This window comes from Gorilla gorilla, chromosome 8, assembly GCF_029281585.2.
Source record: "Gorilla gorilla gorilla isolate KB3781 chromosome 8, NHGRI_mGorGor1-v2.1_pri, whole genome shotgun sequence".
NCBI classification, from domain to species: Eukaryota; Metazoa; Chordata; class Mammalia; order Primates; family Hominidae; genus Gorilla; species Gorilla gorilla.
The window spans coordinates 66,982,687-67,001,832 of NC_073232.2; the positions used below are offsets into that span (position 1 = coordinate 66,982,687).

Consider the following 19,146-nt stretch of genomic DNA (forward strand, 5'->3'; position numbering starts at 1 on the left):
ATTCAAGGGCTTTTGGTTCCTTGCCATTCCACACATTTCTGTCCTCTGCACACACACTCACAAGCACAGGCACAGTGAGTCAGGAAGGGCCTGTCCATGTCCATCCTACTCTTGCCCCCAGATCTCTCTTGTCTACCACTGTGGCCTAGGCAGCTAATGCCGCCACACACTCACTATCACTGGCATTTCAGAGCCCACTGCCAGCTCCCAAATGTGAAGTTATTTAATGGAAATGTTTTGGGTCTGGGCTTCAAAGGCAAGGAATCTCAGAGCATGAGTTTGTAAGAAAGTAAATGAGCACTTGGTGTTGGGTAGGGGACAGAGCTGGACCACAGAAATGGGCAGGTTTTATTATTAAGGCATCAATAGGCAGATAGCTCCTTAGGCCCAAAGCAATGTTTTCTCTCTGAACTGAGCTTGCATAACTTGCTCTATGAGCTTTCTTGGCTAAACCTGCAGACCTCTGACTGGTTGTGAATGAATGAAGTTGCACTCCCATCCTATTACATTCAGTGTTTTTCCAGATCCTCATAGGAGAAATGAAATAATGGTGGCAAGTATGGGTTGGTGCATTCAATAAATCAACACCTTACTCAGCACCATGCTAGGTGCAGGGGCCGTGTCCCTTTGGGGAAAGCTTGGCTTGCCTGGTGCAAGCTGGAGGAGAGAGCAACTGAAATGAGATGAGGCAGAGCACCACTGTCTGAGGCATTCAGGAGATCCCGGTTGTGGATGTGCAGGGCTGGCCTGGCAGAGAGAAAAGCCAAAGATTCTGAGGTTGGACAGGTCTAGGTCCATGGCAGCTCTGCTTCTGACTTGGCATCACCTTGGGCACCTAACATAGCTTAGGTTCCCTCACTCGTGAAGTGGGGATAATGCCATAGCGAACTTCAAGTGTTCTGTGCCTCTAAAACAGGCAGCACATGGAGAATGTACTCAGCAGAAGCCAGTTCTCTTCCAGAACCATAACTTAGTTCATTGCAAAGCTGAAATACTACTTTGAACAGTGGTGCCAGTTATGCTAGATCTTTTGGTAGAAAATGACAGCAACCAAGTCAATCCTCACAATAACTGAGAACCTTCTCTGGCCTCACTGTGTACCACACTCTCACACCTTCATGTGCGTAAAAGAAAAGATCAAGAATGATACCTTGAGGGAGGCTTTTTTCCCCCAGGACTCTCCTATGTTGTTGGCAAGTTTGCTGAGTGGATGATGAGAAGCACCAAGAGGCATCCATCAGTGAAGTGGTATTAACTTATTTTCTCCTCACATTTTCAACCACAGCACACAGCACATTTCATTTCTTCACCCCTTGCTGCTTACTTCCTCTTGTAATGCTTAGCTATGACAACCCTATCACATTTCTAAAAACCTTGGGAGATCTAGATTCAAAATCTTCATTTTAGTTTTTCCCTTTATTAAGTGTTTTTCATTGTAGAAGTAACAGAACCACAACATACTACTAAATATAGTAGCTTAAAGCATCCATCATTCTACAGTATGTCAGCTGCAGTGCTGACAGAGTTCCTTATTAGTTATTTTTCTGTATATATTTTTATACATAGTTAAAATTATAGCATTCCTGTCATTTCTGTCCTGCTTTGAAACCCATGCTGTTACCTGGTATTAATAACCACACTTTAAAACATCTGCAAGATAGTTATTCTTGTGGATATACATAACTATAAGTTACTGTTGTACCTTTAAGTTATTTTCAGTTTTCACTAATGGGAATAGTCTTGTGATGAGAGCCTATATAACTAAAACATTTTAAAATATTTTTAATTATTTCCTTGGCATAGCCTCATTATTGGAAATATTGTGTTAAAGGGTGTGTTTTAACAATAATGTTGATACATGCCATCAAGTAGCTCATAAAAGGTTTACACACATACGCCTACCAGTAATGTAGTAGAGAACCCATTTCACGGCATCCTTGCCAGCACTGAGCACTGTCCTTCACATTTTTCTCTTCACCTAATGTCTGAAATGACTCATGAGAATCCCTTCTGAAGCTGAGGGGAGTGACCGTGTCTGAGACATGTGTGATGAGACACCGTGCTGTAGGTATAGGAGCCACCGCTAGCCTGCCAGGTCTTGGACATGTCCATAAGAGAGCCAATCTGCTATTTCAGTCACTTCATCTCTGACCCAAAAGGTATAGAGTCCATGCAGAGACATATGATTGAGACAGACAGTGCCGGATAGCTACATGATGACTTTCCATTTCAATTTCTCCCCCTTCAGACACTTTTTCTTTAGAATTAATTTTCCCTCCTTAGGTATTCAAAAGGTTCAGCAAAGGAGAGAAGTTAAGAGAAACATCGAGGTTACAGAGCCCACCTGGTGCCCAGGGTTTGCTGGTCCACGTCCTCCCTTCCCCGCTGCAGCACACTTCTTGCCATGCTTGGTCCTCAACACCCTTACTTGCTGCCAACTGCTTGGCTGGCCTGACACTCACTCCAGCCTTGCTCTGGGGCTTTATCATGCTTTGTTGCCTCTTATCACACATCTCAGGAAGGAGTTTCAAGGGCATTTAACTTTACCAGGATTGAGACATACACAGGCAGTGGGCTGAATTCGCCTCAATGCATTCAAGTCAGACACCTCTTTAGCCAGGAAATGCTGGCAGCAGGACGAAGCAGACTGGAGATAGAGACCAGTTAGGAGGCATCTTCCGCATCCTATTTCTTTTTCTGCCAAGGAAAAGGTTTGATGTTGGTGTTCCTTCATGCTCTAAAATACCTCAGTCACCTTTACTTCTTGGAAATTGTATTAAGCATAAAAATACTTCATAGGAAAGCCTTGGGGGTTCTCTTTCCTCAAATACAACAAAACCCCTATTCACACTAACCTGACCATCCTGAAGGTCAGGCATGACGTTGGTGAGCTGGTGTGACCTCTGCCCTTGCTGTGTTTGCCTCTGTGGCCTGGAGCAATTGCCTCACCTTCTTGTGTCTCCATCCCCAGAATACGCTTGACATCTTCCTAGAGTAGCTGTGGCAAAATCTTGAAGACTACTCAGCTAACAGAATAAACGACTCTGAAGAGGAGAAGCCCCCAGTTAGGAGAAGACAGAGTGGCAAGTGAGATGTTCTGGAAACCAGGCTCGCTGGAGCTGGCCAAGCCACTGACTTACTTCTCAAATTCACTTCACCTCCCTTAGCTTTAGCCCACCTGTGTGTGAAAATGACTTTGGGAAATATTTGATGTGGTTTTTAAAATGTATATAGAAAAAAATTTAAGAAAATTACAGATTATATATTATGGACAACTAAATATTTAAGACTTTAAGACTTAAAAGGCTTACTGCCTCTACATTTCACTCAGACTAGTACATCTCAATGCCAGTAGTCTGTGATAAATTTATGTAGGTATAATGAGATACTGATATGGTTTGGGCATTTGTCCCCTCCAAACCTCATGTTGAGATTTGATCCCCAGTGTTGGAGGTGGGGCCTAATGGAAGGTCATGGGGGTGGGTCCCTCATGAATGGCCTGGTGCCATCCTTTTGGTAATGAGTGAGTTCTCACTGTATTAGATCCTGTTGAAAATTGATTGTTAAAAAGACCTTGGCACCTCGCTCTCCTCTCTCTCTCTTCCTCTCACCATGTGATGCCTGCTCCCCTTCACCTTCCACCATGAGTGGAAGCACCTATACCCCAAAGCCCTCACCAGAAGGAGGTGCCGGCACCTGTACAGCTTGTAAGAACCATGACTCAAATAAACTTCTTTTCTTTATAAATTACCTAGCCTTAAGTATTCCTTTATAGCAATGCAAATGGACTAAGATACCTCAAGCAACTCCAATTTATACAAAAAGTTATATAGAAAAATATGCTAAAAAATACTATAGATAAGGTAGGATTTTAACAAGTCTTTCAGTGGTGCATAGGTAGGCAGGAAAAAGAAACCAGAGAAATGAACAACAGGAAAAAAACAAAAAATAAAAATAAAATGGCAGACTTGTATTCTAACATTTTGATAATTATAATAAACGTAAACAATCTGCTTTATTTGTAATGACCACAAAATGGAAACAACCAAATTTTGCTCAATGCACAAATTGTTAAACAAACTGGTATATTTCTATCATGGAATACTACTCAGCGAAAAGAGGAACAGACCACTGATACATGCAACAACTTGAATGTATCTCAATGGCACTATTCTCAGGTAAAAAAAAATGCCCATCTCCAAAAGTCACATACTCTATGATTCCATGTATAGAACAGTCTGTAAATGAAAAAATAATAGATATGAAAAACAGATTCATGATTCCCAGGATTTAAGGATGGTGGGGGAAGACAGGGAGGTAGGCATAACTATAAAGTGGTAGCACAGAGATATCTTTGTGGTGATAAAATAACTGTGTATGTCGATTGTGGTGGTGGTTACTCAAATCTACATGTGATAAAATGACAAAGAACTATGCATACACATGTACCAGTGTCAGTGTCCTGGTTCTGAAATTGTGCTATAGCTATATAAAATGTAACCATGGTAGAGGGGGATATTAAGTGAAAGGTGTACAGTGTCTCTCTGTACTATTTTTGCAACTGTGAATCAATATTTTGAAATAAAAATTTTAAAAAAACAATCTTACAGCCTAGATGCAACAATCAATAGATCCTTATACATCTGCCCAGTGCTGATTTATGAGGCACTATGGCAAGCTTAACATGAGAATCTAAAACACCGAGTCAGCCTAGATATACAATTGAGGCACAGAGTAAGGCAATTCAGGCACCTTAACCTCGGCTCAGCCGGCTAATCTAAAATTTCCCATTGTTGATCTTATTCTTGCAGATTCCTGAAAAAGTTGCAAAATAAATAGAAACTGCATGAATTCTCTATATCCCAGGTTTTCTGGAGGTAGCTGGGCACAGGGGGCAACTAGGATGGGAGAAACCTTGAACCAGTGGGTTGCTCATCAGCATTCCTGGGCATTTGCACACCTGTTCCCCACCCCTGGTGGTGTGGGAGCATAAACGTTGTGGAAGCAATGTGGCTGGGTAGAGTTGGAAGGAAAAAGGGCAGGCTTGCTACAGTGACTGGGGCTTGCATCAGGCTTTTGCCCTGGAAGGGATCTGAGGTTACGGCTAAGGATACAGCAGAGATGAGGCATGAACCTAGTACAGCCAGACAAAGATGAACATGGAATGGGGCCAGGGCCAAGGTCTGAGCATGACCTAGGCAGAATGGCCAGGGCTCGGATGCTCATGGCCCACAAAGCCAACTGTGTGAACAAGCTCCTAGATGCTGCAGCACTGGCTGTCACTCTCATTTTGAGTCTGCAGCCAGGTGCCGTTCGCCTCTGGTCCCAGTGACTCTGGTATAGACAGAGGATATGAGTAGTTTGGTCTCCACAGTTGTGCTCCCAGGGCTTCAGTACAGCAAGAAATCCAAGGACCATGCTTCTCTACTCAGTGGTGGAGCCAGCACTACCTTTACTAGTTAAGCAATTGTGTACCTTACAGATCTGTAGCCAATGGCATGAATCTCTAGGGGGCGGGATTGAAGGAGGAGAAATGCTAGGAAGTGGAGCTTGAACTTTAGCCTCCCCCCAACTAACTGTGGTGCCTCTGGGGTGTGGTTAATTACCACGGAAGGTCATATTCTCATGGGAATCGCATAGGTTCTTATGGTAGGTTTTCTAAATTATTTGTCTTTCATTATTTTTCAAAGATAATCTCTAAAGGAAACAATAAACTGAAAATGTTCAACTGTAAATCTTGGCACCCCCAAAATAAATTTCATTCTAAACATTATATATGAAGAATTTATACAGTTAAGAATGATTTTAGGAACTGCAAACACCCAGGTACAATCAGGCCCTGAATACAAGCACCATCTCACACCCAGTGGCTTTCTCCAGCCCGGGGATGATTTTGCCTCAATGACATGGTGGATGTTTCCAGTTTATCCAAAAATATGTGCTGAGCCCAAGAGAGATTTGAGAGAAAGAGAATCAGATAGGCATCCTAGCCTTGTATTTCTCTGAGTTTTCTAAAATCTGGGCTCAGTATGAACTGAGGTCATTAGAAAGCAATGTAACTGAGCCAGGTATTGTTAGCTTCCCAAAGAAATGCCTGTACAAAAATAAGTGCGAATGTTAGGCTCCCATTCATGCAGAGAACTGATACAGAGAATAAGGTTCCCCAGCACTCTTTTTGTATGTTTTATTAAAAAGGAATTGCCACCTTTGGTACCCACGATCCTTTAGAGAAGAACCAAATTTGATATTCAGCACCAAGAGAAAGTATGTTTCAGAAATAAAAAAAAAAAAATCACAAAAGCCTGTTTCTTATTATCTATCCCTGGAAAATAATATAAGCCAACATGATTGTTTGTTTTAGTTTTCTTAGTCTCAGGACAATTAGAGTAACTAAATCACTCCACATGACCACACCTATTTTTTCCCCTTTAAAGGAGTGTTGGGTAATTGTTAAAGGATGGTTGTACCCTGTGTTTAATTTTGAAGCTGTCTGTAGCCCTTTCTGGAAGGGCATGAGTACATTTAAGTGTGAGGATGTGTGTTTATCCACAAGTGCATTCCAGCTAGCTGCCCCCTTTCCCTGCAGTTCCTGCCATCATTTCTCCTTTTCTGACTGGTCTTTTTACATCTCAAAAATCCTGCTGGTATTCAACACCACAGAGCAGGACTCATCCAACAGCTCTAGCTGGCATATGTTAGAAGGCCCTGTCGGCTTGCAGAACCTTGCACCCCACAGAAGTCTGAACAGGCTACCATGCTGTCTTCAAAAGGTTCAGTCCTGTACCATGGGGACAGGATTCATGCAGGCTTTGCAAGTATTTTCTACTTGGAATTCAGGCCCAGAGAGCCTCCTTAGCATATATATAGTTATGGAGGCAACCATTGTCACTGAAAGCCTCAGCAAAACTCTGGTACCAAAAGCTCTGATTTTCCTGTATGTGTGGGATGGTGTCCAAAGGAGCCACATGAGTCATCAAAAGCTGAAGGTTTAGGGCATGAAAATCTGTAGCCTAGGCCAAGGGTCATGGGCCAGTTGAAAACCCTCAGAACGGCACACACACCTCCTTTATAGGTAAGAAGTCCACATTCATTAGAGTGACTAACAAGCAGCTAGGCATTTTTCAAGACTCATTCTATGATTATTGCCTCCAGTGATCCAAAAGAAAAATCATCAGCTTCATTCCAGGCATATGTCAGTGGCCAGCCAAGCCCTCCTAAGGCTGAGGGCCACCACTGCCTTCCCACCCTGGAGCTCCTGAAGCCACAATTGGGCTGGCAAGAGAAAGGCTGGAAAGGGGGCCACTCCAAGGAGCTGAGAGCAAGGAGAGCCACATGCTTTTAATCAATTCTTCTGTTAACATGCCCAAACACACATCAGGTGATTCTAAAATTAGGCAGAAGGATTACAATTTACTGGGCACCTACTATGAGCCCAAATCAGCTTGATCCTGAAGCCCGGGGCTGTTTATTTAGCACAGTCTTGCCACATGCCCTCACTGCATGGGTGGCCTCAGAGCCGAGGGTCAGCACTCTGCGGGGTGTCCGCATTTTGCTGAGGCTCTCCTTCCATGAACTGAGATGAGCATTCCTCTGGAGCACCAAGCACTGTTCCTAGATGACCCCAGAAGCTTCGCCAAGGGTCTCCAACCTGGAGCTGTGCTGAGACTGTGCCAGGCATGACCCAGCATAGCCCTGGAAGACCCTGCTCCAGTGGGATCAGGTAGCCATGATGGCAAAAATAATCACATTGGAAATAAAATCAGAATGGGGCTCAACTGTACCACAGAAGCAAGGTGGTACACAGGTTGGCATTGCAGGTCATCATCAACCTGGGGATGAGTAAGGAGTAATCTCCAGACATTTGACTCATCCACAGAACATCATCTTCCTCCAACCTGGCAATCATTTCTGAGGGGCCTCTAACTTAGTGGGCACAGCTGGGGGTAAGCTCCTCTTCTGCATTCCTCCCTCTGCCCCTCCTCTACCTGCCCCTCTATATTTGGAGCAGAAGGTATGTGGAGGAAGGTAAGTGTTTCCAGGCAAGGCAACACTAAGATTCTGAGGACAAAAGACAAATAATGGACAGAGAGCTACCCACAGTCATAGGGACAGCTATGCTGTCACTGAGTGACATTACAGAATAGGTTCATCAAAGGGTGAGCTGCAGAGACAATGGAGCTCAGTGAAGTGATGTGTGTCATGATTGATGCAGCATTGCTCCAGGGAGAGAGAAAACCATCTGCAGCCCATGAGCGCTGCGGCTTGGAACTTCCCTCTGCGTGGAACCATGTGTGGCCACCTGCTTTTGCTGACACCCTCAGTGCTCACCCCCTTGTGGATAACAGAACCTTGATTTTCTCAGGGAACCATACTCCCCTCAATTTGGTCTATGTAGTTGGGTGGGACTGACCCTATCCCCAGAAGCTGGGTGGGTACATCCCTCCGATCCAGCCAATGAAAACACTTGATTGGTTCTGGGATGGGCATGTAATTAACCTAACTGGGGAAAATGACAGTTTGGGAAGTTTTCCTAAAGTTACCGGGATAGAGCATGTATGGTGTGTGGTGGGATTCCTGCGTGATTGACTGTCAGTCTGGAGCTGTTGGGGGCATCGGTGCCCCTGTGATGAGAACGCCTATGAGAAATGGAGCCAGGCCAAGTAAAATCCTCCCTGAGAGAGGGAGAGCCACCACTTCCTGCAGACTTACTTGTGCCTAGCGGTCCAGCCATGCCTGGAGCCAGACCATTTTTGACCTTCAGGTAGATGCTATCATGAATCCTCTTTTTTTGCTTCAATTAGTTTGAAATAGCTTTTTACCTTGTACTGAAACAGTGCTGAGAAATCCAAGTATGAACATAAAGGCTTATATGAAACATAAACAATATGAGATCAGCAGGGCTGAGATTCAGCAGATATGCACAATTAGGACTATCCTGTTGTTGAACTATTAAACTATGCCCATTACAGTTGGTAAACAGCCACCCCAACTCCAGCGATCCACTGCTGCCCGGGTACCCTGGACCATACCCTGGCATGCCTTGCACTTCACCGCAATCTATAAAGGGTAAGTGCCTGGCACAATAGGAGCCTCTGCTGGTAGCCACTGCAATTAGTCTATTGAAGGTCATCAATGACTCTCATGTTACAGAAGCTCAATGGTCATTTCTCAGTTCTTATCCCACTTGGCCTATCAACAACACTCGACCACTCCCACGTTGAGTCACTCTACCTGGCTTCCAGGACGTCTTCCACACCTACAGTTTCTGCTACCTTTCTGGCTACTCCTTCCCCATCTCTTCAGCTGGCCCTGCCCATGTCCTTACCAAAGGGTAAGTTTGGTGTGCCCAGGGCACAGTCCTCTGATCTCTTTTCCATGTGCATGCATTCTTGATAATCTTGCCCACTCTCATGACTTTAAACACTATTCTAAATTTATGTCTCACTTGAACCTCTCTCTTGAACTCCAAATTCATACGCCCAATAGCTCCATGATGCCTTTGAGATGTATGATAGGCATCTCAAAATTCACATGTCTAAATCTGAGCTTCAGATAGCCACAGTGGCCCTACAGCCACTCTTCCTGTGATCATCCTCGTTTAATTTTCCAATTGCTGAAGCCTGAATCCTCTGTCTTATCCTTAAGTCCTCTGTCACATACATGCATTTCTCACACTTGATTTGTCATCAGATCCCATCAAATGTACCTTTAAACATGTCCATAATCTGATCACATCATATTATCTTTGCTTTCATGTTCCTGATCCAAGCCACCATCGTCTCTCACCTGGATTACTGCAACAGCCTCCAGCAATAGCTTCCTAACTAGTCTCCAGCTTCTGCCTTTGACCCACTCCAGTCTATTCTTGGCACAGCAGCCAGAGTGATTCTTATTAATATGTCAGTTCACATCATCCCTCTGCTTAAAATCCTCCAACGCTTCCCATCTATTTGGAATAAAAACCGACATGAGAATCTTGCACCAACTATCCCCTGTGACCTCCCTCACCTCCACCCCAACTAACTCCCTGCACTCCAATTTTATAAGCCTCAGCCATACCTTGCTCTTCCCTGGGTCTGACACACTCTTTACTCAATTAACTGCAAAACATGTTTCTCCACCTTTTTTTTTAGACGGAGTCTTGCTCTGTCGCCCAGGCTGGAGTGCAGTGGCGTGATCTCAGCTCACTGCAACCTCCACCTCCTGGGTTCAAGCGATTCTCCCACCTCAGCCTCCCAAGTAGCTGGGATTACAGGTACCTGCCATCATGCTTGGCTAATTTTTTGTATTTTTGTAGAAACAGGGTTTCACCATGTTGGCCAGGCTGGTCTTGAACTCCTGACCTCAGGTGATCTGCCCACCTTGGTCTCCCCAAGTGCTGAGATTACAGGAGTGAGCCACCACGCCCGGCCAAGTATTAATTCAAAGATTGTTTTCTTGATAAGGGCTTTGCTTGCCACCTCATCTAAGATTTCAATGTCCACCTCTATCTGCTTGGTTTTTTACACTTACACTTATAATTATCTAATATGCTTTATAGTTCACTCATTTATATTGGTTTATGTCTGTCCTCCTGGTGAGAATGTGAACTCAATAAGGACAGGGGAGTTTTTTTTTTTTTTCTATTTGCTTGTTGCTCCATCAACAAGCAAATACCATGTATCACAAGCTATTAATAAATAATTTTGAAGGAATTAGTGAGACCCATTTTATACTGATTATAAATATCTTGAATGTCATTCCTGGGGACACCCTCTTGATTGGTCCCCACACATTCCTGTAGAAAACCAGCTACCACCTTCTTCTATTCTCACCCCGACTGAAATAAAAACACCTACTGATCCCTAAGTGGCCTTCCAGAGAACTGGGTAGCTGGAAAGGGGACCTGGTTGGGGGTGGGGGGGGGGGGCGGACTGCAAGCAATTCATTCACTGGGAGAGATGCCCCATAGCACAGATTCCTAAATTAACGTCTGATTCGCACACCACCTTGTATGAATTTAGCTTCTAAGCGTTCAGAAACCCTCATCACAGGAGGGACAGCATGGGATTGCTCACACACCCCCACGGGAGGGCCTGACCTCCAAGGCTGGGCCTGACTCCACACCTCTGTGCCACCTGCCCAGTCACCAAAGGCAGAGGATGGCTTTCTGCCACTTGGGTCTGAAAAAGCCACAGGGCATGTGAGACTTCAAGTCTGTTCACAGAGGTTTAACTGGCAGAAGGAATTTCAGGAGTAGGATGAAGGATGTATAGGAATAGGAGAGAGAAAAATGAGGGAAACAGTTGGGCATGCTGTCTGCAAGACTTCTTTAGAGTCGGATGAGGCAGAGGAGGAACATCAAAGCCAGGGCAGCGCCATGCCCAGACAGCATGGCTACCCACCATTACCTTAGATTGAGGGGGTCCTCCGAGGCGGCTTTCCCCTTCAGGCTGGGTTGGAAAGAGCAGAAGCTACATGAAAAGGGAAGGGATAATTCCATCAGCAGAGTCAAGACCCTTTCTCCTGCTGCAGAGGCATTTCCAGAGTCAGGCAGGAAGCTAGGCTCATTATTGCTCCCCCTCGCTCCATCCTGCCCCCAGGTCGTGAACACCAGGCCTGGGTGTACCTCTGAGGCAACCCTCAGCACTCTCTGGCATTACACACTATTGCCTTAATACCAACAATGACAACAATAAAACAATAATTACTTAGGCAGTGTGTGTGAGGTACCGCCTCTGGGCCAGGCACTTGACAACATGCCAATGTCAACAACCCTGCTGTACATTCCAGTGCGTTGCTGTGAGGACAAATGCCATCTTAATGCCAGGCTCCTTGAGCTGAGTGGGTAGTGGTTGTGGAGTCTGCATTAGGCTACCTTCACATCCTGAGCTATGGAGGTGTAAGATTTCTAGATCAACTGTGAAAAACTTTGTTTAATGAACAGAAACCATAGGGGGAAATGAATCAAGTTTAATGGGTTGTATGTCTGCTTGTTTGGTTTGGTCTAAACTAGGCCTTGAATATAATTTTAGGGGGCAATCTAGCAGCAACATGGAAGAACCGCATGAGCAGGCTCACCTGAGTCCAAGGAAGTGCGCCTAGAACTAGCACAAAAGCCTCTCTACAGTTGTTTTTCTCCACCCTGGCCCTGCCTCTTGGATGCAGTAGTGGGCCCTGGGTGCCAGTTCCACAGGGCCACCAGAAGGCAGGGCTTGAATTTCTGAGCACAAAATGGGCTCTTTGGCCAGGGGATATCAAATCTCACCTCAGAACTTCCAGCCCAGGTGGAGCAGCACATAACCACTCCCTCTGTTAATCAGCCTCTCTGTGGTCTATAATGATGAGGAACTGACCTTCCTTTCTGTTCTTTCTAGATTCACTACAAACCAATCTACTGATCTATAACTTTAATGGTAATAAAAACAAATAACCATGGTATTAAGAACTTACACACTGGCTTAGATTTCTTAAACTGATCCATCTGGAGAAAAACATGTTCAGTGCACATGTGGGAAATCAGTTGTTTGGAATTCCTTCCAATGAAATATGAAATTGGAGCAACTAAAATTGGCAACTGGGATCAGAAAGAAAGATTAAGCCAAAAAAATTACTTGGAAAATTAGAAAATAAAGCCAGAACATTCTGGAAGGCCCATTAAACAGCCAGTTCCTTAACTCTGTGGTAGCTGCGTAATTTTTTTCTCACTTCCTGTTCTATGCCACTTCAGTTCAGGAAAATGGAGCCTGCTTCCTAGGACTGAAGGAAGGGCCTTCTCTGCCTGTTCCCGTACATTGTTTCATGACTTGGCAGTTCTGCAGGCCAGCAGTGCCTCCCTGGGCCCAGCCTGAGTGGCGTTCACTGTGGGTTGAGAACACTTTTCCTGAGCACAGAGCTGAGTGTTCTCTGCCCCTCTGCTCTCAGTTCAGGATCAGTTTCCTCAGAAGGAGGATTTTCAAGCTCTTACCTTTTAAAGGCCTTACTCCGATCATTGTTGTAGAAGACAAGAAACTTGGAATATCCATTGTGGAAGAAGATCTCCAGGGCGATGTCCTGTGAAGAGAAGCCCCTTTTAATGCTCCTGATATTTTGTGGACTAGAGACGCCCCAGGGTGACACAGCTGCTGGAAATGGGTCATTGCGGGTCTCCGTGTCAGAAGACCCTTCCTGGGTGGTCCTTTTGAGTTCCCACGGTAGGAAGACCTTGGTGACAGGGATGGGGTGCTTCTGCAGAATGTGTGGGAGGGCAGGGGGCCTGACCACAGCTTGGAGTTCTGTTGAAGCAGGAAGCAAAAGGTCCACTCCCAGGGCAAGCGTGCGGCAGACACGAGAGAAAGCACCCATGCCATCCTCAGACATTTTCACTTCTGAGTTATGGCATGGGTGAGCCAGGGGGTCAACTTACCAGAAACTGAACTAGGGAAGCTAGTTCAGTGCGTGCAGCTGGGCAGCATCATGGGTTGATCTACAGACTTAAGCAGCACAGGGTCCCCTGCCGAGGCCATTTTGATGTGGCCCCACTGGCATAGTAAAGTTTTTGTCAGGGGCACTTCCTTAATGCCTAAATTAAATTCACATAACTATCTTTTCTTTTTTTTTCTCCCATCCTTGTTTCCTCTCTAACTCCCTTCTATTCCAAGCTATGTAAATAATAAACTTGGAATAAGAGATAGAGTGAGTTACCTATAAGATAAGCCTCAGGGATGAGATGAGGCCAAGGAGAGAGAATTCCCGGGGCTGAAGGGAGAGTTAGGGAGAGATGAGACCTGTACATGGAGGGAAGGATGGGGTGGGGTAAGGTTCAGACTCAGAGGTGGGTACTGCACCCAATAGCAGAGTCCTGTCCTGCATCTACCTGGCTGGAAGTGAGTTCTCAAAGTCCAGTTCATTAACTCTCCTGAGCAGAGAGAAGGTATCTGCAAGGATGTTGCATACCTTCTCTCCTCTGCTAGTGGACAGGAGACTCTTGGATTTTTTTCTACAAATAGAAATATAAATAATGTGCAAAACAGGAAGTGAATGCAGAATTTGTGGAGGGTACAGCTTGCCCTGGATACCTTGAGTGCCAAGCTCTGCCTTTCTCCTGGGAGAATCCAGGGATGGACAAATGGTGGCCTTGCTCAAAAAGCTCTCCCTTTGGCTTCCACCACTTCAGGTGAACCAACCCTCTGGAAACAATCTCCATGCACTTGGGGAAAAAACCCCACTGACTGATACATATCTGCTACTCTATATAACATGTAAGGTAGACATATAATCATAAAAAATAATTTTGAGTACCTATTTTGTGCCTAAAATTGTACTCAGTGCTGTATGTATAATAGTGGAAAGGCAGGACATGGCCTCCTGCTCACTGAAGGGCAAGGAAACCAGAGAGGTGCCCACAGGAGCTAATGTGGCAGAGCTGAGGTGGAGATTGGCCCAGACCCAGCAGCACTGCCCAGAACCATCAGGGCAGGGCTGCTACTTCCACTCTGCTCTTCCTGCTCCCTCACCCTGCAAAGGCCCTCAGGAAGCTCAGGCAAAATGAGAACTAACTGTGTTTCAGGCAAAAGCAGCAGAGGGAGGAAGAGTGCTCATTAGAGGGCTAGAGTGGAGCTGCTGGCAAACCCTTGACAGGAGGGCAGCTGGGGCCTTTCAGGAATTCCCCCACCTTAAAGGCCACCCTGAGCTTCAGTTTCAGAGAATGATAGTGAGCCCTCTTGCAGGAGGGGTCACTGGATGAATCAATGACCTACCTACAGAAAATAGATTTACAAATGAAAAATGTCTAGTTCATCTAGGCCAAGCACTGCTCTCTTGCTGGCCTTTGGAACTAACATTGATCCTGTAGAGAGGGTGGGAAGAGATCCTGACCCTCCTGTCACGTGGTCCCTAGGATCCCCTTTTCTGCCAGCTGCCCTGGAGGCCCAGGGACTGGGGATGCAGCTTTGCTGTTGCTGAGCTTGGGGTAATGAAGGCAAGATGTGTTTGATGTCACTGGTGGCCCCTGAAGTTTACCCTACTCCCTTTGCTGCTCAGGTGATGTTTCTAGAAAGTGTGATCTATCTGTGAAGTGGGATGAGAAGTGGGAGGTTGTGACCAGCTTATGGCTGAGCTTTTCCTCTGAAAGGAGCCACCATCTCTGTTGCATGCCTGGCTAAACCCTTGAAGGCATGGGTGAGGCACTGAAAGATCCTGGTTGGAGGGGGCAGCTGGGAGATCTCTAAACCACTTGGCCCCAGAAACAGGGCCAAGCAGGAGCTTGGCAATAGGCGAGCACCTTGGGGGGAAAGGGGGAGAGTATGTCAGCAAGGGAGGTCTTACCCCTGTGGGCAGGGCAGGGCAGAGGGCACTCTACTCCCAGTTATCAGCCCTACTGGGAGGTAATGTATCTGTCCTGCCCTGTATTCCTAAATCTCCAAGGCAGCTCTGGGCTATGTCAAGAGCAAAACAGCGAAGCAGCTAAATCCTAAAAGACACAGCAAAAGGCCCAACAGCCAACAGCAAGGACTGCAGAGTGGAGCAGAAGTCAGAACTCCCACCTGGGACCAGGGCCACCACAAGCCCAGGGAACTTGCGGGTGTCTCCTTAAGGGCACTGGGCTGTGCATAGGCTCAAAGAAGAGTCACAGAGGTGTGTCTCTGGATGGCTCCTGGACCATCTGTCCCATGGCCCTGCCTCTCGCAGGCCCCAGGCGTGCCAGCACCCAGTGTGCTTACCTGCAGGAGGAAGCGAGCCTGCCGTAGCTCCCGCATGTCAGCGTAGCTGTGGCACTGGCACGAGTAATGGTCAGTGGACCTGTCTTTGCTGCACAGGTTGAAAATGAATGGATCGCTGATGCTGAAAAGGAAACAGGCATGCAGGGCACATGTTCAGACATCAGAGTGAGGACACGTGCAGGCTTCTTCTTCTTCCTGCCCTCCACCAGCCCCGCCCACATTTCCAATGACATATCAGAGAAGTGCGGTGGTTACTGCCAAACAGTGTGCTAGCCCTACTCATCTGAGAAATCCTTGCTGAGTGCTTGCCCATGTCAGCTCTAGCACTGGCCGCTGACACGTGAAAGCTGCCCTGCCTTGGAGGAACAGGGTGGGGTGTCAGCCTCACCAGGCCAGGGGACAGCAATATGACGGCACAGTTTCCAGGATGATGCTGACAAAGGGTATGAGGGTCGGGGTGAGAAGGCCCCTGGGTGAGAGTGGGGGCCAGCAGGGAGGGCTTCATGGGTCCTGTGCGTGACTGTAAACCATGCCCAGGAGCCCTCGTGGGTTCCTGTGGCCTCTCTTCCCTGGCTCCCCCATGCCCAGCCTGGTGCTGTGCCAGCTACCTCTGCCCAGGCATGACAGTCTCAGCCCCAGGATACCTGCTGTGCCACACACCTTAGTCCCTCTGCCCAGGTGTTCTCATTTTGTATTGAATGACCTCTTTCCCTGGCAGGGCTGAGGGGCTGGACAAGGTAACTGAGTCAGGTGTGGCCTGTGGCTGCCACAGGGACTGACAGGACTCAGACCCTTCATGGCAGGATTGGGGAGTACAGAGCACTTGGCAGGGAGGTTTGAGGGAAGTCAGGTGACTGTGAGACTGAATGCAAACCAGAGTTAGGAGGGGTCAGGCACCACAGGGAAGAGGAGGGAGGGGAGCAGAGGAAGGCAGAGAGGCCGCTGGCAAGGCATGAGGACAGCACCTGGAGCTCATCTGCACAGTGCCTGCACCCTGAGAGGCTGCCCAGCCTGGCCTGGGCCCTGGCAACCTTCAGGATGAGGTCTCTTCAGAGGTGAGTGAGGCTCTCACTGAGACTGTAGAGTGATGTCTCGTGTCAAACCAGGGAGCTCTTCAGGACCCTTGGCCTGTCTCCCTGACATCTTTGGCAGCCCTGAGAGCTATCTGGCTCTCAGCTGAGCTGCCCCTAAACATCTCTGACTCCCAGTGGGGACATAGTGGTAATTACTCTTCCTACCCTTGGCTTAGGTCAAACCACATCCCAGGTCAAGGGTACTGGTGGGCATGACATAGCCACTCATCTGTGCTCCCAGCATCCATGCTAACAGGAACCACAGCAAATATCCTTTGCCCCTTGGCGGCATGTCTGACTGGCCTCTCTCCCCTGCAGACCATACAAAGGCACAGGCCTGAGCTGCTGGGTATACCCAGCCCAGGACAAAGAGGTGTACTGAATTCTGAAGCGATTGCTCAGTCACACAGCAGAAATAACTTCCTGAAAGCCAGAGCTCATTCAGTTTGCAAGACCCAGGCTGGAGAGAGAAAATGTAGGGAGTGCATCTTAAAATTCCCAGGCCAGGCCTTGAGTAGTGAGAAGCAATCTTGGAGAGCTGATAAGGGACTCACTGAAAAGGCAGAGAAGGGACCCACGTGTGATGAGGGACCCACCTCCTGGGCACCTGGAGGAACAGAGGCATGCCACCAGCAGGCATCAGGCAGTCCCGAGATGAGGCCCCTTGGAGAGTTATGAGGGGTGTGCAGGAGGCTTTTCCAGAAAGATCTCAGAGTGACCCCTCCTCCCGGAGAAGCAGAAGAGAGGAGGGGAAAGGGAGGATAATAAATTTGTCCAAATATTTATTCCCAAAGAGAACAATTTGTACACTGGAAATAACTGAAATGCCTTGAGCTAATCATATGAAGCTTTTCATCATCTGGACACATGGGAGCTTCAGAAATAAAGTTGATTTCTGTTATAGACAGTTACATTTCTGAACATCTGGGGCATGTAGTCATCTTAAATTGTGTATACAACCACAGCCATTCTGATAAGATGCCAGGACTAAGAAACGAAGGCCTCCCAAGCACGCCAGCCCTCAAGAAGCCTGTGTGCCAACCACAGGCCCAGAGAGCCAAGAGCTACAAAGGCCCCTGCCCCAAGGTGGTCCTGCCAGCCCCAGCCTAAGGTGGCAGGGAGTGGGTGAGGAAATTGTTTCAGCTTCTCCCATTCCAGCTCCCAGTGTGGTCCCCAAGGCCCAGCCTACAGTGCAGCCCATGGAGCCTCCATGCCCCACTTCTTGGGGAAGTTGAGAGAGGCCCAGCAGTCACAGACCCAGAGGGAATTCTCTAGTCTATGGTCAGTGGCAGTCCAGCATGTGCAGCACTAAGAGCTTCGACTTGTGCTGGGCAGCAGGGAAGCCTGCCCAAGTGAGACACAGCGTGAGCCCCTTGCTTAGGCCCCTGAACAGCTGGACTTTGAGGTTGCAGACTCAGGCTCTCTGCAGACCCTTCTCAGAACAACCCTCCCAGGCCCTCTCCTCTAAGCTGCATAATGGTAGGATGGATCAAACACAAAACACAGCTTTGGTTCTGAATGCTTCTGCCAGGATGCTTTAATACAAACCGGCTGCTGGCTGAGGTCCTTTGTCCATTATTAATGCCTCTATCTGGATCTCAGCTAAGCTGCCCCTACACATCTCTGACTCCCAGTAAGGCCACAGAGACAATTCTCCTTCCTACCTTTGGCTTAGGTCTAGCAGCATCCCAGGTCAAGGTACTGGTGGGGATGACATGGCCACTCCTCTGTGCTCCCATCATCCCATGCTTGTGGGAACCACAGAAAATATTCTCCATACCTTAGCTGCATGTCTGGCTGTTCTCTCTCCCCTGCAGACCCTACAAGGCACAGGTCTTTGTCCATGGCTCTCTGTCCTCTGTATCTTCCCCTGAGCTCAGGACATGTTTGCTAAGTGACTGTCATGCTCTCTGGCCTGCCAAGCATTTCCCTATTCATTATTTAATTGGATCCTCATAAGGAAACCTTATACTGAGCATGACCTATTTTTATTCCCATATCATAAATGAGGAAACTGCATTCCAGAGAGGTGAGACTTTTCCAAGGTCATGTGGTCCTCAAGAGGTGAAACTTGGTTTCAAACCCAGGTCCTCCAACTCTAACACCCATGCTCTTTCAATAGTGCCTTTTCTCCCTGGAGGCAGAAATGCTCCCTAGCTTTTACAGAGCTCTACCACTGGCTCCCTGCTTTCAGTTTGCTCTGTGCTGACTGTTTCTGCAACTCAGGACTCTGAAACACAGATGACATATGGAAGAATGCTCTGGAAAATGGTAACGAGCTTTTAGGAGAAAAGATAGTCATTTTCCTCCTGCTTGTAGAAACTGAATAGCCATATAGAGGATGGATCCTCAGAAAGACCCAAAGTCTCAGAAAAGCTAAATTATGTACATTA

The 19,146-nt window shown here is 47.0% G+C and overlaps 1 protein-coding gene across 2 annotated transcripts in view; it reads right to left on the bottom strand.

Annotated features, from left to right (window-relative positions):
• WDFY4 (WDFY family member 4) overlaps positions 1–19,146 on the bottom strand; it is a 298,505-nt gene that overhangs the window by 69,693 nt on the left and 209,666 nt on the right. For both annotated transcript variants that reach the window (XM_019035474.4, XM_063710084.1), the window contains 3 exons: positions 15,681–15,801; positions 12,947–13,032; positions 11,391–11,453 (listed from right to left, as the gene is read on the bottom strand). In XM_019035474.4, the coding sequence (XP_018891019.4) occupies positions 11,391–11,453; positions 12,947–13,032; positions 15,681–15,801 (270 nt within the window). The remainder of the gene's footprint in view (positions 1–11,390; positions 11,454–12,946; positions 13,033–15,680; positions 15,802–19,146) is intronic.